Raw genomic sequence first — 25,000 nt, 5'->3', positions numbered from 1 at the left:
TGTGTGAGGGTCAGAGAGTGTGTGTGAGGGTCAGAGAGCGTGTGAGGGTCAGCGAGGGTGTGAGGGTCAGAAAGTGTGTGAGGGTCAGAGAGCGTGTGAGGGTCAGCGATCGTGTGAGGGTCAGAAAGTGTGTGAGGGTCAGAGAGTGTGTGACGTGTGAGGGTCAGAGAGTGTGTGTGAGGGTCAGAGAGCGTGTGAGGGTCAGAGAGTGTGTGACGTGTGAGGGTCAGAGAGTATGTGAGGGTCAGAGAGTGTGTGTGAGGGTCAGAGAGTGTGTGACGTGTGAGGGTCAGAGAGTGTGTGTGAGGGTCAGAGAGTATGTGAGGGTCAGAGAGTGTGTGTGAGGGTCAGAGAGTGTGTGACGTGTGAGGGTCAGAGAGTGTGTGAGGGTCAGAGAGGGTGTGAGGGTCAGAAAGTGTGTGAGGGTCAGAGAGGGTGTGAGGGTCAGCGAGTGTGTGACGTGTGAGGGTCAGAGAGTGTGTGAGGGTCAGCGAGTGTGTGACGTGTGAGGGTCAGAGAGTGTGTGAGGGTCAGAGAGTGTGTGAGGGTCAGAGAGTGTGTGTGAGGGTCAGAGAGCGTGTGAGGGTCAGCGAGGGTGTGAGGGTCAGAAAGTGTGTGAGGGTCAGAGAGCGTGTGAGGGTCAGCGATCGTGTGAGGGTCAGAAAGTGTGTGAGGGTCAGAGAGTGTGTGACATGTGAGGGTCAGAGAGCGTGTGAGGGTCAGAGAGTGTGTGACGTGTGAGGGTCAGAGAGTATGTGAGGGTCAGAGAGTGTGTGTGAGGGTCAGAGAGTGTGTGACGTGTGAGGGTCAGAGAGTGTGTGAGGGTCAGAGAGTGTGTGAGGGTCAGAGAGTGTGTGTGAGGGTCAGAGAGCGTGTGAGGGTCAGCGAGGGTGTGAGGGTCAGAAAGTGTGTGAGGGTCAGAGAGCGTGTGAGGGTCAGCGATCGTGTGAGGGTCAGAAAGTGTGTGAGGGTCAGAGAGTGTGTGACGTGTGAGGGTCAGAAAGTGTGTGAGGGTCAGAGAGTGTGTGACGTGTGAGGGTCAGAGAGTGTGTGTGAGGGTCAGAGAGTGTGTGACGTGTGAGGGTCAGAGAGTATGTGAGGGTCAGAGAGTGTGTGTGAGGGTCAGAGAGTGTGTGACGTGTGAGGGTCAGAGAGTGTGTGTGAGGGTCAGAAAGTGTGTGAGGGTCAGAGAGTGTGTGACGTGTGAGGGTCAGAGAGTGTGTGAGGGTCAGAGAGTGTGTGTGAGGGTCAGAGAGCGTGTGAGGGTCAGAGAGTGTGTGACGTGTGAGGGTCAGAGAGTGTGTGAGGGTCAGAGAGTGTGTGACGTGTGAGGGTCAGAGAGCGTGTGTGAGGGTCAGAGAGTGTGTGAGGGTCAGAGAGTGTGTGACGTGTGAGGGTCAGAGAGTGTGTGAGGGTCAGAGAGTGTGAGGGTCAGAAAGTGTGTGAGGGTCAGAGAGCGTGTGAGGGTCAGAGAGTGTGTGAGGGTCAGAGAGCGTGTGAGGGTCAGAGAGTTTGAAGAACGTTTTGAAGACAATAAACTGGGCCTGCTTATGGCAGATTTGTATTGATGATGTCATTATAATGTATTATTAGTAATAATAATCCTGATGTTAGTTCTGTTTCTGTTGTTCACTCTTTGCACTTTAGTTTTCAAATAAAACCTTCTTTAGGCCAAAAGCAAATGTCGCCCTCTGCTGGAGAATTGAGGCTGTGCAATATAAAAAGATCTAATAATAGATTTTCTTCACAAAGCTCTTGATTTGAACAGGTCAAAGTGCAGATCATCATCATTGATCAGTTTGTGGCTCCGCCCACTCAGGCGCGGGTCACAAACTCACGCCCCCTTTACGCTGACCTCACGCGGAAACGATCTTAAACTCTGGTGTTGTTTCAGGGCCGGGATCGACGATGTGGAGACGGAGGTCGTGGAGGTCGAGGCCAAACTCGACAAGGTCAGAAAATTCATCTTTCTCTCCATAAATGTGTGTTTTGAGTGACGTTTGCGTGACGTTCGTGTGACGTTTGCGTGACGTTCCTGTGACGTTTGCGTGACGTTCCTGTGACGTTTGCGTGACGTTCGTGTGAAGTTCGTGTGACGTTCGTGTGAAGTTCGTGTGACGTTTGCGTGACGTTCCTGTGACGTTTGCGTGACGTTTGTGCTTTCAGCTGGTGAAGTTGTGCAGTGGGATGATCGAGGCCGGTCGAGTTTACGTCGCCTCAAACAAACTGTTTGTGAACGGAGTCAAAGACCTCGGCACGCAGTGCAAGAAAGAAGAGAGCATTTCTGTGAGGGACAAGACACACCCACAAGACACACCCACGAGCTGAAACGTCCACGCGCAGGGACAAGACACACCCACAAGACACACCCACGAGCTGAAACGTCCACGCGCAGGGACAAGACACACCCACAAGACACACCCACGAGCTGAAACGTCCACGCGCAGGGACAAGACACACCCACGAGCTGAAACGTCCACGCGCAGGGACAAGACACACCCACGAGCTGAAACGTCCACACGCAGGGACAAGAGACAGCCACAAGCTGAAACGTCCACATGCAGGGACAAGACACACCCACGAGCTGAAACGTCCACACGCAGGGACAAGAGACAGCCACAAGCTGAAACGTCCACATGCAGGGACAAGACACAGCCACGAGCTGAAACGTCCACATGCAGGGACAAGACACAGCCACGAGCTGAAACGTCCATGCGCAGGGACAAGACACATCCATGAGCTGAAACGTCCACACGCAGGGCGAGCTGAAACGTTGCGGTCATCGTGTTCTCGTCACAACTTTGTCTCTTCCTAGTTGCACTGGAGAATAAATTGCGTTTTTTGGGGAAATGTATTTAAACAAATCCATGAAATTCAGTTTAAAATAATAACAGATGAAAGAACATGGTGAATAGGTGTACGTATGCTAACGCTAACACCTTCAGCTACATGACGTATGCTAACGCTAACACCTTCAGCTACATGACGTATGCTAACGCTAACACCTTCAGCTACATGACGTATGCTAACGCTAACACCTTCAGCTACATGACGTATGCTAACGCTAACACCTTCAGCTACATGACGTATGCTAACGCTAACACCTTCAGCTACATGACGTATGCTAACGCTAACACCTTCAGCTACATGAGGCACAGACAGAACTGTGGTAAGTGTCTGCTATGTTAACGTAACATATGAACAGTTATTCAGATAACTATAGCATAAAGAACATGCTAACAAGTTTACCAAAGCATCAGTTTTACCCCAAATCACTAAATCCATTGAATTCTTCTTCCTCTGTGTCACTTCCAAACAACTCCACAAATTCCAGAGGTAGAGGAAGTGCAGATTCTTCTTCTGCGTCGCTTAGAGCCTAGTGCGCCCTCTTGTGTTTGTCAGTGTGAAAATAACGAATAATATCACATATAAGTCGCTCCTGAGTATAAGTTGCACCCCAGCCAAAACTATGAAAAAAGCGACTTATAGTTCGAAAAATAGGGTATTTACATTCAGTTTGAGTAAAATACGTGTTTGAACGAGTTGTTTAATAAAGTTTGCGCAGCTGTAACGTCACGAGTCACGTTCTTCTTCCCTGTAACAGTCTTCGTCGTCATCGTCGCCGTTTAACTCCGTCTTTTCCTTGTTTCTGTTTCAGGATTTCCTGGAAAAATGTGGCGAAAGTCTCCAGGAGCTGGTCAACTACCACACGGTGAGAAGAGCGCCCCCTACGCTCGGGTTTCTGCGCATCACGACTCCTGATCGTGTGGCACAAACGCCCGAGTTTTGTCCCGTAACGATAAAGATAAAAACGTGTCTCCGTCATGTCAGGATTATTCAATTAATCGTTAAATTAACCAGTCGCAGTAGTAAAGTAGTAGTAAAAAGTCAATTACATGTAAAGTATTTAACCTTTATTTGGATAAAAAAGCAACAACAACAAAAAAGAGATGATAAAAGGGAAAAAAATAGCAGCACATTTAAAATATAAACAGTAAGTATATTCTTCAGTTAATCTTCTTGAACATCTCTGAGCGCGTTTTCGCTCGCGTTCCTCTCATTTCCAGGTATAATCCAGAGATTTGCACAGATTATATGATATTATTGTGCGTGACGATCATAAACCCGATTGTGGGGATTAAGAATGTCGTTTTTATGAAAGACGATGCAGCGTTTCTGGATTTACGGCGATGAAAATAGGACAGAGAAGATGAGGCGCAGATTGAGAGGCCTGGTGACGTCATACGCGCTGGAGACACGCCCACAGTGCCCTCTTGTGGTGGAACACAGTCACTGCACTTGACAGTTTGAACAGATAAATATGTCTTTAAGTCACATCAGGACACAAGATAGGACGTGTTTTAACCCTTCTTTTCATGTTTAATTGTTCTATAAAATAATAAGAAAAAATATATATAAATATATTTTAAAATTCTGCTAAAAAATCATACAAATTGTATCCAAATTTTTTTTAGGTTTATAATCTTTACTTCCTGGTTGTAATTGATGACATCACACTAGAGGTTAAAAAGTTGTTTGATGTCACTTGCTGGTGTGATGTCATTTTCTGGTGTGATGTCACTTCCTGGCGTGATGTCACTTCCTGGTGTCAAGAGTGCAAAGTTTTGTGTTGATCAAACTAAATCTTACATTTTGCACTGGCAACACTATAAATATAATGATTTAAGTCTTTATGATGAAATAATGTGGAGCCGTCTGAAATATATTTGTGGATCAAATGAAAAACAACTGTGAAAAACCTAAAAATCCTTCATAAAAATGCATATACGAGTTAAATGTTGATGACGCTGAAATGTTGTGAATGAATCAACTGAATGCAAAAACAAATCAACTTTTTTTTAATGCGTAAACGTCTCTGTTTGTGTTTATTTTGTTTATTGAAAGTGTTTTTATGATTGTTCTTCAGATTCTGTTCGACCAGGCGCAGCGCTCCATCAAACAGCAGCTGCACACGTTCATCAAAGAGTGAGTTTTTATTTCATTTATTTTAAACCTCGACTAATATTTAAAGACACGTTTTAACACATTTCTGATGTGACATAAAACCTTCTGAATATCATAATCAGAAGAGTGTAATTCCTCATTTGTCCAGGAGTGTTTTTAGACGTTTAACCCCAGCCCGTTTGTTTGTAGAGACGTTTAACCCCGGCCTGTGCTATTAGAGACGTGTTCAGTATGCTTGTAGAGACGTTTAACCCCAGCCTGTGTGTTTGTAGAGACGTTTAACCCCGGCCTGTGTGTTTGTAGGGACGTGTTCAGTGTGTTTGTAGACGTTTAACCCCGGCCTGTGTGTTTGTAGGGACGTGTTCAGTGTGTTTGTAGACGTTTAACCCCGGCCTGTGTGTTTGTAGGGACGTGTTCAGTGTGTTTGTAGATGTTTAACCCGGGCCTGTGTGTTTGTAGGGACGTGTTCAGTGTGTTTGTAGACGTTTAACCCCGGCCTGTGTGTTTGTAGGGACGTGTTCAGTGTGTTTGTAGACGTTTAACCCCGGCCTGTGTGTTTGTAGGGACGTGTTCAGTGTGTTTGTAGATGTTTAACCCGGGCCTGTGTGTTTGTAGGGACGTGTTCAGTGTGTTTGTAGACGTTTAACCCCGGCCTCTGTGTTTGTAGAGACGTTTAACCCCGGCCTGTGTGTTTGTAGAGACGTGTTTTTGTAGAGACGTTTAACCCCGGCCTCTGTGTTTGTAGAGACGTTTAACCCCGGCCCGTGTGTTTGTAGAGACGTTTAACCCCGGCCTGTGTGTTTGTAGAGACGTTTAACCCCTGCCCAAGTGTTTGTAGAAACGTTTAACCCCGGCCTGTGTGTTTGTAGAGACGTTTAACCCCAGCCTGTGTTTGTAGAGACGTTTAACCCCGGCCTGTGTGTTTGTAGAGACGTTTAACCCCTGGCCGAGTGTTTGTAGAGACGTTTAACCCCCGCACGTGTGTTTGTAGAGACGTTTAACCCCGGCTTGTGTGTTTGTAGAGACGTTTAACCCCAGCCTGTGTGTTTGTAGAGACGTTTAACCCCGGCCTGTGCTTGTAGAGACGTGTTCAGTGTGTTTGTAGAGACATTTAACCCCGGCCTGTGTGTTTGTAGAGACATTTAACCCCGGCCTGTACTTGTAGAGACATTTAACCCCGGCCCGTGTGTTTGTAGAGACATTTAACCCCGGCCTGTACTTGTAGAGACATTTAACCCCGGCCTGTGTGTTTGTAGAGACGTTTAACCCCGGCCTGTGCTTGCAGAGACGTGTTCAGTGTGCTTGTAGAGATGTTTAACCCCAGCCTGTGTGTTTGTAGAGACGTCTAACCCCGGCCTGTACTTGTAGAGACATTTAACCCCGGCCTGTGCTTGTAGAGACGTGTTCAGTGTGTTTGTAGAGACATTTAACCCCGGCCTGTGTGTTTGTAGAGACATTTAACCCCGGCCTGTACTTGTAGAGACATTTAACCCCGGCCCGTGTGTTTGTAGAGACATTTAACCCCGGCCTGTACTTGTAGAGACATTTAACCCCGGCCTGTGTGTTTGTAGAGACGTTTAACCCCGGCCTGTGCTTGCAGAGACGTGTTCAGTGTGCTTGTAGAGACGTTTAACCCCAGCCTGTGTGTTTGTAGAGACGTCTAACCCCGGCCTGTACTTGTAGAGACATTTAACCCCGGCCTGTGCTTGCAGAGACGTGTTCAGTGTGCTTGTAGAGACGTTTAACCCCAGCCTGTGTGTTTGTAGAGACGTTTAACCCCGGCCTGTACTTGTAGAGACATTTAACCCCGGCCTGTGCTTGTAGAGACGTGTTCAGTGTGCTTGTAGAGACGTTTAACCCCAGCCTGTGTGTTTGTAGAGACGTTTAACCCCGGCCTGTGCTTGTAGAGACGTGTTCAGTGTGCTTGTAGAGACGTTTAACCCCAGCCTGTGTGCTTGCAGAGACGTGCGTAAGTTCAAAGACACAAAGAAGCAGTTCGACCGCGTGCGCGAGGACATGGAGCTGGCGCAGGTGAAAAACGCTCAGGCTCCGAAGAACAAGGTCCACGAGGCGGAGGAGGCGAGCCAGGCACTGGTGCTGAGCCGCAAAGCCTTCAGGCACATCGCCCTCGACTACGTGCTGCAGGTGAATGTCCCTCCACACTCTCGAGCCTCCATACTCTCAGGCCCCCGCACTCACGCTCACAGCTCCAGATTTAAGAGAATACAGTGATCCCTCGCTATAACGCGGTTCATTTTTCGCGGTCTCGCTGCTTCGCGGATTTGCATCATGCATTGTGTTCTGCATTCTGATTGGCTAAACTGTCTCTCCGCGTCTTCTCTACCTGTGTGTCAATAACGTTATAGATTAATAATGTACACATACGTAAAACCGCTTGCCAAATTGAAGTTTGCGAGGCCGGTGAGAGCGCGCGTGTGAGCTTCAATGTTTTATGGAGTATTTCATTGTATAATAACTGTAAAAAAAATAAAGGTTTCTACTTCGCGGATTTCGACTCCCGCGGGTTCTTCTTGGAACGTAACCCCCGCGATAAACGAGGGATCACTGTACTTTAATCACTGATACTTTTACAGATACTTTACTCACTGATACTTTACAGATACTTTACCTCTTCTGATCGTCACATCTAATGAGCTGCTGTGTGGTGTGCTCAGCTGTCGTGTCCAGCAGGGGGCAGTGCTGTGCTTTGTCAGAGATGTTTATCATTATATGTCTGTTTAGTCCCACTGAGATTAAAAAACACTTTTCCAACATCAAAACACACTTTATGAAAAACATTTGAACATTATTGATCCACCTCATTCAAAGAACTCATTAATTGACTTTGTGTTTTGATGGTCGTTATCGGGACTAAACACTCTAAAATTGTACTTTCAGATCATGTGACACAGTTTTGGTTGTAAAATATTCTCAGCACTCATAAAATATAATCAAATCACAACTTTAAGGAAAGATGGTTGTATAATAACTAACATCAAATATAATAAAGTATATCAAGTATTTTGACGCCGCTGTCGGGCGATTGTTTCTCCAAATCTGTGTTTTTAATTTAATTGAAATGTTTTGTTGTTGTTTTTTTAACATATTTTTTGCTTTGTAATGAGACAAACAAACAATGACAACATTCAAATTATACAGAAAAGACTAAATGAATAAATTAATAATACATTTATTAATACATTATATGTATTAATAAATAATAAATATATAATAATAAATAATATATATAATTATTTAATTTAATTAAAATAAAATAATAAATAATATATATAATTAATAAAAATAATAATAGAATAAATAAATAATAATAATCTACATAATTAATAAAAAATAATAATATAATAAATAAGTAATAATAATCTATATAATTAATTTAAAATAAATAAATCATACTAAAAATAGAAAGGGGGTAAAATGGGCGTGGAAGGATCGGGTACATTTCAGAGTTCTTGGATATTCACATACATTTGCACATATATTTTCAGTTATACACTTATGGCCACGTATATATACACACGCACACATAATGTTAGGAATATTATTCCTACACATATATATACTTCTTTAGCATGTACAGCCATCAGCACAGATACACACTTACATGTAGATATATTCAAGTTCAGAGTTTACGTACGCAACGAATATATGAACCATTATTTTGTGAATCTGAAAAAGCGCAGGAGAGTTTCTGACATAAAGACTCTTAAAGCTTTTATTACAAAGACGGCAGCGTTATTGAACCAAAATGCCAAAAATTACCCCAAAAATCATCAATAATTCACATAAATATTCTGTCTTGAACCTTCATTTAACACACTTCTTTATGGTTTATACTTCATAAATATATACCTGGATGTACAACAGAAATACCAGTGTGACTTGTGAATAACGAGTAAATACTTCATCATTGTCTTTGTTCTCGTGCAGATAAACGTCCTTCAGGCCAAGAAGAAGTTCGAGATCCTGGACGCGGTGAGTCGTGGCTCTGTCGCCCGCGGTAACGGTTTCCGATGCGCGCGTTGTTGACGTGGGTGCGTGTTTTCTCTCTTGGCAGACGCTGTCGTTCATGAGAGCTCAGTACTCTCTGTTCCAGCAGGGCTACACCATCTTAGACGACATCCATCCCTACATGAACAAACTCGCCGGACAGGTCAAGAAAACGCTCAAAACGCCGCAAATAACTGTGTTTGTGTTTGATCTGAGTCAAAGGGTTTTACCATCGTCTAATTCTGACTTTATTTGGTGTGTTTATACCTGTTGTACATATAAATGATCGAGCAGGAATTTGTGGAGAAAATGTGGAAAACATCTGTAGAAAATGACAGGAAGTGACATCACACCAGGGACACTCATACAGGAAGTGAAATCACACCAGGACACTCATACAGGAAGTGACATCACACCAGGGACAGGAAGTGACATCACACCAGGGACAGGAAGTGACGATACCTCATTCTGAGCCGGATTTATTACAGTTTTAAGTTTAAAAAAATTTGGCAAAATTTGAATTTTTACACCAATTTTCATTCGTTCATTCTCTTTCAACGGCTTGTTCCCGTCGGGGTCGCGGGGTCACAGGGGACTTGAACCTGTCTCCGCGACTTTGGGCCTGAATTAAAAAATCTTAATAATGAATCGTTCTGATCCTGATTTATTACAGTTTTAATTCTGACAAAAAGAGGCAAAATTTGAATATTTATGAAAATTTTCAGTTGGATTGGTATTCAAAAATTGAATAAGAAATCCCAAATCCCCTTTGTGCGTTTATTTGTGTCTAATATGTCGACAAAATGAAGCAAGCATGACATGTTAATTTTTAAGATTTTTAAATAGATTTTTCAAATTTTTCAAATACATGACTTTTTGGCAGTTTTTTCACATAAAACGCCTGATTTCTGCATGAAAACGTGACACGACGACTAACGTGTAATACGTTGTCTCTGCATTTCTGTGATCGAACGACAGCAGAAGTTTCACGTTGTCACCTTTAGATTGAAAATGCGGCGTCTCGTCTCGGCGTCAGGTTTTTTGTGCCGTTTTCTCGCTGTAACTTTGCCGTCATTTTTTTACGCAGTTGGATCAACTCGTGATCGACTCTGCAGTGGAGAAGAGAGAGATGGAGCACAAGCACGCGCTGATCCAACAGAGGGTCAGTGTCAACAAACAAACAAACAAACAAACAAGCACGCGCTGATCCAACAGAGGGTCAGTGTCAACAAACAAACAAACAAACAAGCACGCGCTGATCCAACAGAGGGTCAGTGTCAACAAACAAGCACGCGCTGATCCAACAGAGGGTCAGTGTCAACAAACAAACAAACAAACAAACAAGCATGCGCTGATCCAACAAAGGGTGAGACAAACAAACAAACAAACAAGCACGCGCTGATCCAACAGAGGGTCAGTGTCAACAAACAAACAAACAAACAAGCACGCGCTGATCCAACAGAGGGTCAGTGTCAACAAACAAACAAACAAACAAGCACGCGCTGATCCAACAGAGGGTCAGTGTCAACAAACAAACAAGCACACGCTGATCCAACAGAGGGTCAGTGTCAACAAACAAACAAACAAGCACGCGCTGATCCAACAGAGGGTCAGTGTCAACAAACAAACAAACAAACAAACAAGCATGCGCTGATCCAACAAAGGGTGAGACAAACAAACAAACAAACAAACAAGCACGCGCTGATCCAACAGAGGGTCAGTGTCAACAAACAAACAAACAAACAAGCACGCGCTGATCCAACAGAGGGTCAGTGTCAACAAACAAACAAACAAACAAGCACGCGCTGATCCAACAGAGGGTCAGTGTCAACAAACAAACAAGCACACGCTGATCCAACAGAGGGTCAGTGTCAACAAACAAACAATCAAGCACGCGCTGATCCAACAGAGGGTCAGTGTCAACAAACAAACAAGCACACAAACACACAGGCACACAAACAAGCATGCACTGATCCAACGGAGGGTCAGTGTCGACAAACAAACACACATTTCACATTTAGAAGCCGTTCTGTGACGGACTCGACACCTGTAAATGAAGACGATTATCGACGTCGTGATTCGATGTATGATCTGCTCCAGCCTAAACTGATAAACTAACAACTGATAAAAAGTGCAGTTTTGTCACTTCTACAAAGTCAACTAAAGGTAAAGATCTCATCTTACCTGGTTAAATAAAGATTGGTAAATAAAATAAATGATAAATAAAACTGGTAAATGTGGCTAGAGACACTTTTATGATCAGTTTATACTCTTTTGTAGATGTTCCATGTTGTATCTTTATGTTTTTGCAGCATTTTGTGAATATAATATATACATTATTAAATCAAGCAAAACTTTAAAACATGATATTATTGATGATTGTATTGCCTATTTATACTTGCATTTCTTCTTAAAGTTACAACTACAACTAGTATTAATCATATTTAATACTTAATCCTTTCTGTAGGATGCGTGGGGCGTGGATACATGTTTTATCTCCTCTAGGGGGCGCACATGGAAAGGTTTGAGAAGCCCTCCTGTAGCCTTGTCCGTGTGTGCACAAACATGACTGAACCTGTCGCTGCTGCAGCTCTGAGCGGCTCTGAGCGGCTGCACAATATATCTCTTTTCTATTCATTCAAATGTCACTCCAACATTTTTACTTTGAGACACATGTCACGACATGAGAGCGACCGCTGTGGTATGTGCCCATTATCTGTCCATATGCAAATCTATTCTGTCATTGACTAAGTAAATACACACTATTACACCTTTACGCTTTACGCATTTACACATTTACACATTTACACTTTTACACTTTACACTTTACATTTTTACACTTTTACACATTTACACATTTACACATACACTTTACACATTTACACTTTTACACTTTATACTTTTACACTTTTACACATTTACACTTTTACACATTTACACATTTACACATTTACACTTTTACACTTTTACACTTTTACACTTTACATTTTTACACTTTTACACATTTACATTTTTACACTTTTACACTTTAACACTTTTACACATTTACACATTTACAAATTTACACTTTTACACTTTTACACTTTTACACATTTACACATTTACACTTTTACACTTTTACACTTTACATTTTTACACTTTTACATTTTTACACTTTTACACTTTAACACTTTTACACATTTACACTTTTACACTTTTACACTTTACATTTTTACACATTTACACATTTACACATTTACACTTAACACTTTTACACATTTACACTTTTACACTTTATACTTTTACACTTTTACACATTTACACTTTTACACTTTTACACATTTACACATTTACACTTTTACACTTTTACACTTTTACACTTTACATTTTTACACTTTTACACTTTACATTTTTACACTTTTACACATTTACATTTTTACACTTTTACACTTTTACACTTTTACACATTTACACATTTACAAATTTACACTTTTACACTTTTACACTTTTACACTACACTGCACTTACACTTTACTGCATCATCAACTATTGGGGACATTTTATTCTTCTGCTGAGACTATGTAATATTTTACATTTAGAATTGTTTAATAAATGTAAACAAGAGTAGACCAAGACAAGGTGGGAATTATAACTGGAAAAGTTTTATATTTATTATATTATATATTTGTCATTGTGTGTTTGTGGATGGATCATGATTATTGGATTTCTTGAACTGAATATTTATTAATTGTTTCCTTGTTTTTTTTCCTCTCTTCTACATTTTGCTGCACCGGACTCGTCTGAAGACTCTGATGCAGGTGAGTTTGTCTAAACCAGGTCTAAACCAGGTCTAAACCAGGTCTAAACCAGGTCTAAACCAGGTCTAAACCAGGACTTTGTGCCGTAAACGCACAAACGATGATGATTTCTGGTCTTCACATCTGCTCCTGATTCTCCTGCTTCACAAATCTGAAAAGAGCGTCGTAAAAACATATGCAAATGGTCCATTCAGGTCTTTTATGGCCCAGACCTGCTGCAGACCCGTGTGGCAGAGTGGTTAGCCTGTGCTGGTGTCACTTTAGAGGCTCAGACTGGGAGAAAACCTCTGCAATCATCTCTCATCATCACAGTTGTGTTTTTGACCAGTTCGTACAAAAAAAGCATCATCATCAGATCAAAATGTCAAAACAAAACTTAAATGAATAGAACTTTACAGACTCTTTCACAATGACACAAAATATGACAAATCCAGGTGGTTTTGTCAAAGTAAAAACAGTAAAAGCACAAAAACACATTTAACACCGTGTTTGACTGGATTTCTTTATTTAAATGAAGATTAAATACACACCAGAACTCCAGATTTGTAGGTTTTACCGGACAAATACACAGAAATGTTCATCCCACGATCGGTTTTCACTTTATCTACAGATATATTACACACTTTACGCCAAATTATACTTATGTGAAGCTCAAACACAACGTCAAGGCTAAAAAACAGTGTTTTTCAGTCCATTATAATCAAAAAACAAACAAAAATGCACTGAAAAGTCAGAATTGTTGCTTATTTTTTTGCCAGAAACACAAAGTTAGTAGTTGAGAGCGTGTTGTTGTGGCGTTGATTTGGCCTTGTGTTGATGACGGGGCGTTTCAGTGGCTTTATGTGCTTTGGCAGCGGCGGCAGAAGACTGTGCAGAAGAATGTGACGTTGTCTCCTCTGTTCAGCGCGTTATTGTGTCTCATTTGTGCTGAATGTCGCTCCCCGGGGCATCGTTAAACGTCCGCGCTCTGTGTGAGTTTGGACTGTTTTAAACACGTGAGCGACTGACGGGAGCAGATGTTTCACACATAAAAACGGTTTAGGACGGACGATGCTGAAGGTCTCTGGACTCCACGTCTGATTTTCACCCTTTGCACCACTTTATAATGTCACAACGACTCAAAATGTGGTCTAAAATAGGTCTAAATGTGGACTAAAACAGGTCTAAATGTGGACTAAAACAGGTCTAAATGTGGACTAAAACTGGTCAAAATGTGAATTAAAACTGTTCTAAATGTGAACTAAAACTGGTCAAAATGTGGACTAAAACTGGTCAAAATATCGACTAAAACTGGTCAAAATGTGGACTAAAACAGGTCTAAATGTGGACTAAAACACGTCTAAATGTGGACTAAAACTGGTCAAAATATGGACTAAAATTGGTCTAAATGTGGACTAAAACAGGTCTAAATGTGCACTAAAATTGGATTAAATGACAGTGGTAGTTCTCGGTGTTGTCAGTGAAACCACATCATGTTCCACTCAAACATTTCCTCTCGTCTGGATTCAGAATGTTCTTAAAGTTCTTCAATGTCTGAATGATCCTCGTCTCTGGTTTTGTCCAATGGGATCCGCTCGGAGACGTTTGCGATAATCCAGGTTAAAGCCCGAGTTCATGTGAGATTTGTGACGTTCCTCCTCTCTGACGCTCAACAGTTGTGCTTCGGATCGTCGGGTGTTGATTTAAGGCAGCGTGGTGATTTAAGGCGGTCCGGGGCGGGGCCAGAGCGCAGTAAAGTGGGCCTGATTACACCCGCACACAGCCCACAGATGGACTCTCACTCCGGGGTCACAAACGAGCCTTTGGAGTGGTTTAACGAGGTCGTGCCGCCTTAAATCTGTGTGTGTGCCACTCTGCATACCGCCTTAAGATCTCTGAGGGCGGGAGGCGGGGGTTGGCACGGGTTTAGTCCTGGGTTTAGTCCTGGTTTAGACCTGGTTTAGACCTGGTTTAGTCCAGGTTTAGTCCAGGTTTAGTCCTGACTCAGGTTTAGTGGTCTCTCCCTGGTGTAGTCTGGTTTAAATACTGCTCTAAAACTGGTTTAGGATTTGGTCCAGTATTAGTCCTGAGTCAGACCTGTTTTGTGCCGGTTTTGTCCTAGTTTAGTTCACACTTGGTTTAGTCTCAGGATCTAGGCGTTTGGACCCGGTCTAGTCTAGCCCTAGTCATCGTTTTACCTCCTGCTTGGGGGTCAAAGGTCGTAGGGCAGCTGTATGCAAATGAGCTGCTCTGAAGTTTACTGCTTTGAACTGAAGATGAAGAACCATGAACCAGGTCCAAACCACTAGACCCGACTCAGACTGGGACTAAACCAGGTCTAAATGGGGCTAAACTAAACCAGGTTTAAATACATTGTCGTTCAAAATGTAAACCTTTTGACTCATTTAGAAGGTTTTCAGTTCAATTCAATTTATTTTGGTAACGCCCAAAATCACAACAGCAGTTTCCTCAGAGGCGACAGTGAAAATCAGATTAAACAATGTTCATAGGGACTTGGCCATGTCCCAGGGTGTCCCAAATATTAAATATAGTTTGATAGAATAAGTGTTTATCAGAGGATAGTGCTCAAGCTGCCATACTTCCCCATAGTTGCTCCTAGGGCAGCGTAGCTGAAACTGTAGCTTTATATTTCTGTTCCTAACTGGCCTGACCATAAGTCATTTCAAAGAGGAACGTTTTAAGCCTGATCTTAAATGAAGAGACTGTGTCGGCCTCTTCAACATGGACAGGAGCTGATTCCAGAACACAGGAGCTCTACCTCCTACTGTGCTTTAGAGACTCTTGGGACCACCAGAAGGCTCTACCTGCTACTGTGCTTTTAGAGACTCTTGGGACCACCAGAAGTCCAGCATTTTGAGAGTGAAGAGCTCTGTTTGGATAATATGGTTCTATAGCATCTTTGAGGTCGGATGGGGCCATGTCATTTATGGCTTTGTAAGTCAGTAAATTGTAAATTTGATTCTAAACTCGACAAGAGCCAGTGCAGAGACTCCAGCACCGGCGTAATGTGCTCTCTTCTTTTAGTTCCTGTTAGTAATCTTGCTGCTGCATTTTGAACCAGTTGAAAGCTTTTAGGACACATTATTGAGACTAGAACTCAGTGAAAGCATTTGCTGCCCTTATTTTGTTCGGATGCGACTCATTTAGAAGGGTTCAGCGTGATGGAGAGAAGGAGGAGATGTGAGAGGAGACGAGGAGGAGGAGGAGGAGGAGGAGGAGGAGGAGGAGGAGGAGGAGGAGGAGGGACAGCAAGCATGTTTCACTCAGACCTGTGGCACACAAAAGCTCCAGACGCACGAAGAGGAGGAGGAGTCACAGTTTTCCTCGCTTCACGTTGTCTCTTTCTGACCGCGTCGCTTGTGCGAGTGGACGATGTGCGAGTGGACGATGTGCAAGTGGACGATGTGCGAGTGGACGATGTGGCTGGACGTAAACGCGCTGAAGATGAGGCTGTTTGAGATGTTGGACTGCGCTCTGGTGAGGGAACGATACTGCACCCTTTAACACTTTTGGAATGAGCTGGATTTTGTCTAAACCAGGACTAAACCAGGTCTGAACCACTAGACTCAACGCAATCTGAGGCTCAATCAGTAGGAAACGGGTCTAAACCAGGTCTAAACTTGGACTTCTGAACCAGTTCTAGAGCAGGATTTTAACAGGACTAAACCAGGTTAATAAGATAAGATAAGATAAGATAATCCTTTATTGTCCCACATGGGGAAATTCCATTGATGCAACGCAGGTAGATACAGAGATAGATACAGAAGAAAAGAACAAATAACTTATAGGAAGTTTGAAAAACACTCTCAGTAGAAGATCTCTTATAAAAATCTCAGGATGTCCGCCGGGATAACGTGACGATCTCCGGGTAAGACGACTGGTCTCCGCAGTTTCATGAGTTCCTCCTTTGTGTAAACGCGGTACGGCGCCGGCCGGGGGGCGCAGGGGGGCCGGGGGGGCTCGGAGCCAGGGCCTAATACTAGAACTAAAACAGTCAATCTCTGGACCAGCCCAAACACAAAATTGGTCCAGGACTAAACGAGGCCCAAATGAGGACTAAACTAGACCAGGACAAACTGTTGTTTCTCTGCTGAGGGAAAGGTTTAACTCTTCTAGAGCATTAGCTTCATCATAACAAACCACAGTCAGCAGATCCTCCTGAGTCGACTTCATTGACCTGATCTGGGATGATACTTCTTCTCTGTCAGCACAAACAATCAAATGTGGGATTATTTTTTATGTTTCTGTGGGACAAAGCTCCAAAGTCCCAGAGAAAGTGGATTGAAGGGTCCTCGCGCCGCTTCTTTACGTAGACGTTCTTTTGTGCACCAGTTCCAGGTCGAATCTCACCTGAACAAACTCGTCTTTCTTCAAAACTCTGAAGCTCGTCCCCTGAATCCGTGCACGCATCACCGAGCGGCCGCCGTCTGTTTGCAGAAACTCGAGACACTCAACGAACGCGAGCGAGGACCTTCTGACTCGCAGCGTTTCCTTATGTTGTCTGTCTAAAAGAGAAACATCTGATCTGATCGCTGAAACGTCTCGTGAACAGTTCCATCTCATTTCCCTCTGATTGTTTGTCGTTATGTAGAGTCTTTTTCCAGACACGACCAGACCCTTTGTTTCTCTCTAACGTCTCGCTCTGTTTCTAGGACTTCTCGTACGACGACCCGAAGCTGGAGTTCAACGTGGACGCGCCCAACGGAGTGGTGATGGAGGGCTATCTGTTCAAACGGGCCAGCAACGCCTTCAAGACGTGGAACAGGTCTGGACTGAGGCTCCGGGTCACGTGTAGTTTAGTTTAGACAATTTTTAGATGATGTTTAGTCCACTAGACATCTTCATCCGAGGGTCGAGGATGATGGTCTCCACAGAATCCTTTGCCTTGCACTTCCCAGGAGATGTTCTGGTCCAGTCTTGGAGTACATCGCGTCATCATTTCGTTCTCTTCTTCATGTCATATTTCTGCTCTTCCAGAATCTGGGTGCAGAGGTTTTGGGCTCTGATGTTTTGGCCCAAATGCGTTAGTTTCCGTTTCCTTGCAGTCGTCGTTAGTTGTCGCTCTGTCTTCATTTCCTTCAAGACCTCGACTCGTTAGTTCTGTGGGTCCAGGGGATCTTCTGGACGTGTCTCTAGCATGAAGTTTAGGACGTTTGAGCTCTGCAAGTCTGTTTATGTCAGAAAGACGTAGAGTTCAGTCCTCACAGTCGTACAGTGCCACTCCAGCGTCTTCAGGAGCTATAGTTTGGTGCGATTGAGCGTTGTGGGACCTCGATAATGGCGTCCGGGTCTCTGAATGTCTCCACCTGCTCCAACACCACGACATCTTGCCACCGGACGGTCAGCTGCTCTGGATCCCCCGGTCAGCTGCTCTCGGTCCCCGGACAGCTGCTCTGGGTCCCCGGTCAGCTGCTCTGGATCCCCCGGTCAGCTGCTCTGGGTCCCTGTCAGCTGCTCTGGGTACCCGGTCAGGCTGCTCTGGATCCCCGGTCTGGATCCCCCGGTCAGCTGCTCTGGATCCCCAGTCAGCTGCTCTGGGTCCCCGGTCAGCTGCTCTGGGTCCCCGGTCTGGATCCCCGGTCTGGATCCCCCGGTCAGCTGCTCTGGATCCCCCGGTCAGCTGCTCTGGATCCCCGGTCTGGATCCCCGGTCTGGATCCCCCGGTCAGCTGCTCTGGATCCCCCGGTCAGCTGCTCTGGATCCCCGGTCTGGATCCCCGGTCTGGATCCCCGGTCAGCTGCTCTGGATCCCCGGTCAGCTGCTCTGGATCCCCCGGTCAGCTGCTCTGGGTCCCCGGTCAGCTGCTTTGGATCCCCAGTCAGCTGCTCTTGGTCCCCGGTCAGCTGCTCTGGATCCCGGGTCTGGATCCCCGGTCAGCTGCTCTGGATCCCCGGTGAGCTGCTCTGGATCCCCCGGTCAGCTGCTCTGGGTCCCTGTCAGCTGCTCTGGGTCCCCGGTCTGGATCCCCGGTCTGGATCCCCCGGTCAGCTGCTCTGGATCCCCTGGTCAGCTGCTCTGGATCCCCGATCTGGATCCCCGGTCTGGATCCCCGGTCAGCTGCTCTGGATCCCCGGTCAGCTGCTCTGGATCCCCCGGCCAGCTGCTCTTGGTCCCCGGTCAGCTGCTCTGGATCCCCGGTCTGGATCCCCGGTCAGTTGCTCTGGATCCCCAGTCAGCTGCTCTGGATCCCCGGTCAGGCTGCTCTGGATCCCCGGTCAGCTGCTCTGGGTCCCCGGTCAGCTGCTCTGGGTCCCCGGTCTGGATCCCCGGTCTGGATCCCCCGGTCAGCTGCTCTGGATCCCCGGTCTGGATCCCCGGTCTGGATCCCCGGTCAGCTGCTCTGGATCCCCGGTCAGCTGCTCTGGATCCCCGGTCAGCTGCTCTGGATCCCCGGTCTGGATCCCCGGTCAGCTGCTCTGGATCCCCGGTCAGCTGCTCTGGATCCCCGGTCAGCTGCTCTGGATCCCCGGTCTGGATCCCCGGTCAGCTGCTCTGGATCCCCGGTCAGCTGCTCTGGATCCCCGGTCTGGATCCCCGGTCAGCTGCTCTGGATCCCCGGTCAGCTGCTCTGGATCCCCCGGTCAGCTGCTCTGGGTCCCTGTCAGCTGCTCTGGGTACCCGGTCAGGCTGCTCTGGATCCCCGGTCAGCTGCTCTGGGTCCCCGGTCAGCTGCTCTGGGTCCCCGGTCAGCTGCTCTGTGTTCCCGGTCTGGATCCCCGGTCTGGATCCCCCGGTCAGCTGCTCTGGATCCCCGGTCTGGATCCCCGGTCAGCTGCTCTGGATCCCCGGTCAGCTGCTCTGGATGGATCCCTGGTCAGCTGCTCTGGATCCCCAGTCAGCTGCTCTGATCCCCCGGTCAGCTGCTCTGGATCCCCGGTCAGCTGCTCTGGATCCCCGGTCAGCTGCTCTGGATCCCCGGTCAGCTGCTCTGGATCCCCGGTCTGGATCCCCGGTCAGCTGCTCTGGATCCCCGGTCAGCTGCTCTGGATCCCCCGGTCAGCTGCTCTGGGTCCCCGGTCAGCTGCTTTGGATCCCCGGTCAGCTGCTCTTTGTCCCCGGTCAGCTGCTCTGGATCCCCGGTCTGGATCCCCGGTCAGCTGCTCTGGGTCCCTGTCAGCTGCTCTGGGTACCCGGTCAGGCTGCTCTGGATCCCCGGTCAGCTGCTCTGGGTCCCCGGTCAGCTGCTCTGGGTCCCCGGTCAGCTGCTCTGTGTTCCCGGTCTGGATCCCCGGTCTGGATCCCCCGGTCAGCTGCTCTGGATCCCCGGTCTGGATCCCCGGTCAGCTGCTCTGGATCCCCGGTCAGCTGCTCTGGATGGATCCCTGGTCAGCTGCTCTGAATCCCCAGTCAGCTGCTCTGATCCCCCGGTCAGCTGCTCTGGATCCCCGGTCAGCTGCTCTGGATCCCCGGTCAGCTGCTCTGGATCCCCGGTCAGCTGCTCTGGATCCCCGGTCTGGATCCCCGGTCAGCTGCTCTGGATCCCCGGTCAGCTGCTCTGGATCCCCGGTCTGGATCCCCGGTCAGCTGCTCTGGATCCCCGGTCTGGATCCCCGGTCAGCTGCTCTGGATCCCCGGTCAGCTGCTCTGGATGGATCCCTGGTCAGCTGCTCTGAATCCCCAGTCAGCTGCTCTGATCCCCCGGTCAGCTGCTCTGATCCCCCGGTCAACTGCTCTGGATCCCCCGGTCAACTGCTCTGAGTACCCGGTCAGCCGTCGTGGTTTCTGTTTGCTTGATGCTGATTTCGAGCTTTGGCAGCAGGTCCAGGCGATGTTCTGGTTCTTCTGACGAGCAGATTGTCCACGCTTTTACGACCTCTCGGCGTGAATATTCGTGCGTTTGCCTTGACCAGGTCCAGCTCGGGCGTCTACTGTCCAGAAGCAGCTCGTCTGTTACCTGACTGAAGCACAGAGGCCACTTCTCTGCTCTTAAGCTCCTGCACTGGCTCCGAATATGAATCAGTCGAGGTCTTTTGTGATTCTGGAACTGAAACTGGAGTTGGTGTCAAATATCTTGGACTGCTTTTTTCTCATATCGATGATTGTTTTACAGCGTGGTCGTTTGCTGCTTGTCCCGTTCAAGTAAATGAACTAAACTTGTACGTATGTTTGTTTGTTAAAAGTCTCAATGGCTCCGCCTCTTTGAACCAGAGCGACTCGACAAACGCTCGTCTGTCGTTAACATGACAGTGTCTCAGATGTAAATGTCACTGACCCAGAACATCTCCTAAACCAGGTTCATTTTACACTCATGAAAACTTTACGCGTCAAACTCGATAAAGGTCATAAAAACGCTCTTTTCCATGGTCTTCGACTCAAAATGATTTGGCTTATTTTAGCTCCAAATGTTAAGGAAAGGTCACACTTTCCTGTTCATATGAGTATGTAGTTTCCATACTAGTTTCAGTACAGAAAAGTATTTGATTTTTGATACTTTTGGAGTCTAAAAGTTCTCCTCTTTCTCCTGCAGACGGTGGTTCTCCATTCAGAACAGTCAGCTGGTCTACCAGAAGAAGCTCAAGGTGAAGCTTCATGTCCGAGCCCGGTTCTCTTCACACTCTTCACTCTCTTCACATTCTTCACTCTCCTCACACTCTTCACTCTCTTCACACTCTTCACTCTCCTCACACTCTTCACACTCTTCACTCTCTTCACTCTCCTCACACTCTTCACTCTCTTCACACTCTTCACTCTCTTCACACTCTTCACACTCTTCACTCTCTTCACACTCTTCACTCTCCTCACACTCTTCACACTCTTCACACTCTTCACACTCTTCACTCTCTTCACACTCTTCACACTCTTCACACTCTTCACTCTCTTCACACTCTTCACACTCTTCACTCTCTTCACTCTCTTCACATTCTTCACTCTCCTCACTCTCTTCACTCTCTTCACTCTCTTCACACTCTTCACACTCTTCACTCTCTTCACACTCTTCACACTCTTCACTCTCTTCACACTCTTCACACTCTTCACTCTCTTCACTCTCTTCACATTCTTCACTCTCCTCACACTCTTCACTCTCTTCACACTCTTCACACTCTTCACACTCTTCACTCTCTTCACACTCTTCACATTCTTCACTCTCTTCACTCTCTTCACTCTCTTCACTCTCCTCACACTCTTCACTCTCTTCACACTCTTCACACTCTTCACTCTCTTCACTCTCTTCACACTCTTCACTCTCTTCACTCTCTTCACTCTCTTCACTCTCTTCACTCTCTTCACATTCTTCACTCTCCTCACACTCTTCACTCTCTTCACTCTCTTCACACTCTTCACTCTCTTCACACTCTTCACACTCTTCACTCTCTTCACTCTCTTCACTCTCCTCACACTCTTCACTCTCTTCACACTCTTCACATTCTTCACTCTCCTCACACTCTTCACTCTCTTCACACTCTTCACTCTCTTCACACTCTTCACACTCTTCACACTCTTCACACTCTTCACACTCTTCACACTCTTCACTCTCTTCACTCTCTTCACATTCTTCACTCTCCTCACACTCTTCACTCTCTTCACACTCTTCACTCTCTTCACACTCTTCACTCTCTTCACACTCTTCACACTCTTCACACTCTTCACTCTCTTCACACTCTTCACACTCTTCACACTCTTCACACTCTTCACACTCTTCACACTCTTCACTCTCTTCACACTCTTCACACTCTTCACACTCTTCACTCTCTTCACACTCTTCACACTCTTCACTCTCTTCACTCTCTTCAAACTCTTCACTCTCTTCACTCTCTTCACTCTCTTCACTCTCTTCACTCTCTTCACACTCTTCACACTCTTCACTCTCTTCACTCTCTTCACATTCTTCACTCTCCTCACACTCTTCACTCTCTTCACACTCTTCACTCTCTTCACACTCTTCACTCTCTTCACTCTCTTCACATTCTTCACTCTCCTCACACTCTTCACTCTCTTCACTCTCTTCACTCTCTTCACTCTCTTCACACTCTTCACTCTCTTCGCACTCTTCACTCTCTTCACACTCTTCACACTCTTCACTCCCTTCACACTCTTCACTCTCTTCACTCTCTTCACTCTCCTCACTCTCTTCACACTCTTCACACTCTTCACACTCTTCACTCTCTTCACACTCTTCACACTCTTCACACTCTTCACTCTCTTCACACTCTTCACACTCTTCGCACTCTTCACTCTCTTCACACTCTTCACTCTCTTCACACTCTTCACTCTCTTCACTCTCTTCACACTCTTCGCACTCTTCGCACTCTTCACTCTCTTCACACTCTTTACTCTCTTCACTCTCTTCACACTCTTCACTCTCTTCACACTCTTCACTCTCTTCACACTCTTCACTCTCTTCACACTCTTTGCACTCTTCGCACTCTTCACTCTCTTCACACTCTTCACTCTCTTCACTCTCTTCACACTCTTCACTCTCTTCACTCTCTTCACACTCTTCGCACTCTTCGCACTCTTCACTCTCTTCACACTCTTTACTCTCTTCACTCTCTTCACACTCTTCACTCTCTTCACACTCTTCGCACTCTTCACACTCTTCACACTCTTCACTCTCTTCACACTCTTCACACTCTTTACACTCTTCACACTCTTCACTCTCTTCACACTCTTTACACTCTTCACACTCTTCACTCTCTTCACTCTCTTCACACTCTTCACTCTCTTCACTCTCTTCGCGCTCTTCACTCTCTTCACACTCTTCACACTCTTCACTCTCTTCACTCTCTTCACACTCTTCACTCTCTTCACACTCTTCACTCTCTTCGCACTCTTCGCACTCTTCGCTCTCTTCACTCTCTTCACACTCTTCACTCTCTTCACACTCTTCACTCCCTTCAACTCTTCACTCTCTTCACACTCTTCACTCTCTTCACACTCTTCACTCTCTTCACACTCTTCACTCTCTTCACACTCTTCACTCTCCTTCAGGACTCTTTGACGGTGGTGGTGGAGGACCTGCGACTCTGCTCCGTCAAACTTTCTGAAGACAACGAGAGGAGGTTCTGCTTCGAAGTCGTTTCGCCCACAAAGTACGGCCACAATTTTGCTTCGTAATATTATTTGTATTTTTTCAATCTAATCCAACTTTTTGAACAGGGTTTTCAGATGTTTGGCGTTGTTCTTGCAGGAGCTGCTCTGATCAGATGTTTGGTGTTGTTCCTGCAGGAGCTGCTCTGATCAGATGTTTTTGGTGTTGTTCCTGCAGGAGCTGCTCTGATCAGATGTTTTTGGTGTTGTTCTTGCAGGAGCTGCTCTGATCAGATGTTTTTGGTGTTGTTCCTGCAGGAGCTGCTCTGATCAGATGTTTTTGGTGTTGTTCTTGCAGGAGCTGCTCTGATCAGATGTTTGGTGTTGTTCCTGCAGGAGCTGCTCTGATCAGATGTTTTTGGTGTTGTTCTTGCAGGAGCTGCTCTGATCAGATGTTTGGTGTTGTTCTTGCAGGAGCTGTATGCTGCAGGCCGAGTCGGAGAAGCTGAGACAGGCCTGGATCCAAGCCGTCCAGGCCTCCATCGCCTCGGCCTACAAAGACATCGGGGAAAACTACTACATCGAGGTACGAGTTTCTAGATACAAGAGCTGTAAATAATTCAAACGAATGAATCCAAACCAGAATCAGTTTCATTGACAAATTCACAAACGAGGAACTTGCTTCAGCGTTAAGATGCAACATAAACGTATAATATAATAATGAAATTACGCTCATCATGAAAGACTAATTTACAGCTGCAAGTTATTGAAATGTCAAGTTTTAAGTTTACATCATAAATAACATGTTTTTTGAGACCAAAACAAATCTAAATTGACTCTCGTGTCTCGTGTTTACCCTTCTGCTCCTCCTCCTCTGCCCCTCCTTCTGCTCATCCTTCTTCTGCTCCTCCTCCTCTGCCCCTCCTTCTGCTCCACCTCCTCTGCTCCTCCTCATCTGCTCCTCCTTCTTCTGCTCCTCCTCTGCTCCTCCTCTTCTGCTCCTCCTTCTTCTGCTCCTCCTCCTTCTTCTGCTCCTCCTTCTGCTGCCCCTCCTCCTCTACTCCTCCTTCTGATGCCCCTCCTCCTCTGCTCCTCCTCATCTGCTCCTCCTCATCTGCTCCTCCTCTTCTGCTCCTCCTTCTTCTTCTCCTCCTCATCAGCGGTTGGATCGCACGGCTTCGCCCTCCACCAGCTCCATCGACTCGGCCTCGGAGCCGAGGGAGAGGTTCCTGGAGCGCTCTCAGACCAGAGGAGCAGAGGGG

At 46.1% G+C, this 25,000-nt stretch overlaps 1 protein-coding gene across 1 annotated transcript in view; it reads left to right on the top strand.

Moving 5' to 3' along the window:
* LOC140365198 (arf-GAP with coiled-coil, ANK repeat and PH domain-containing protein 3-like) overlaps positions 1-25,000 on the top strand; it is a 55,903-nt gene that overhangs the window by 19,235 nt on the left and 11,668 nt on the right. The window contains 14 exon segments of the mRNA XM_072451477.1: positions 1,895-1,952; positions 2,167-2,286; positions 3,659-3,712; positions 4,928-4,986; positions 6,927-7,110; positions 8,914-8,958; positions 9,041-9,136; positions 10,061-10,135; positions 12,759-12,770; positions 17,423-17,535; positions 21,238-21,289; positions 23,700-23,800; positions 24,213-24,324; positions 24,899-25,000. The exon segment at positions 24,899-25,000 is cut by the window's right edge and continues 125 nt beyond it. Coding sequence (XP_072307578.1) covers positions 1,895-1,952; positions 2,167-2,286; positions 3,659-3,712; positions 4,928-4,986; positions 6,927-7,110; positions 8,914-8,958; positions 9,041-9,136; positions 10,061-10,135; positions 12,759-12,770; positions 17,423-17,535; positions 21,238-21,289; positions 23,700-23,800; positions 24,213-24,324; positions 24,899-25,000 — 1,183 coding nt within the window.

This window comes from Eucyclogobius newberryi, unplaced genomic scaffold (genome assembly GCF_026437365.1).
Source record: "Eucyclogobius newberryi isolate DKJ021-1_F unplaced genomic scaffold, fEucNew1.0.hap1 SCAF_19, whole genome shotgun sequence".
NCBI lineage: Eukaryota > Metazoa > Chordata > Actinopteri > Gobiiformes > Gobiidae > Eucyclogobius > Eucyclogobius newberryi.
This window is presented reverse-complemented; position numbering and strand designations above follow the sequence as displayed.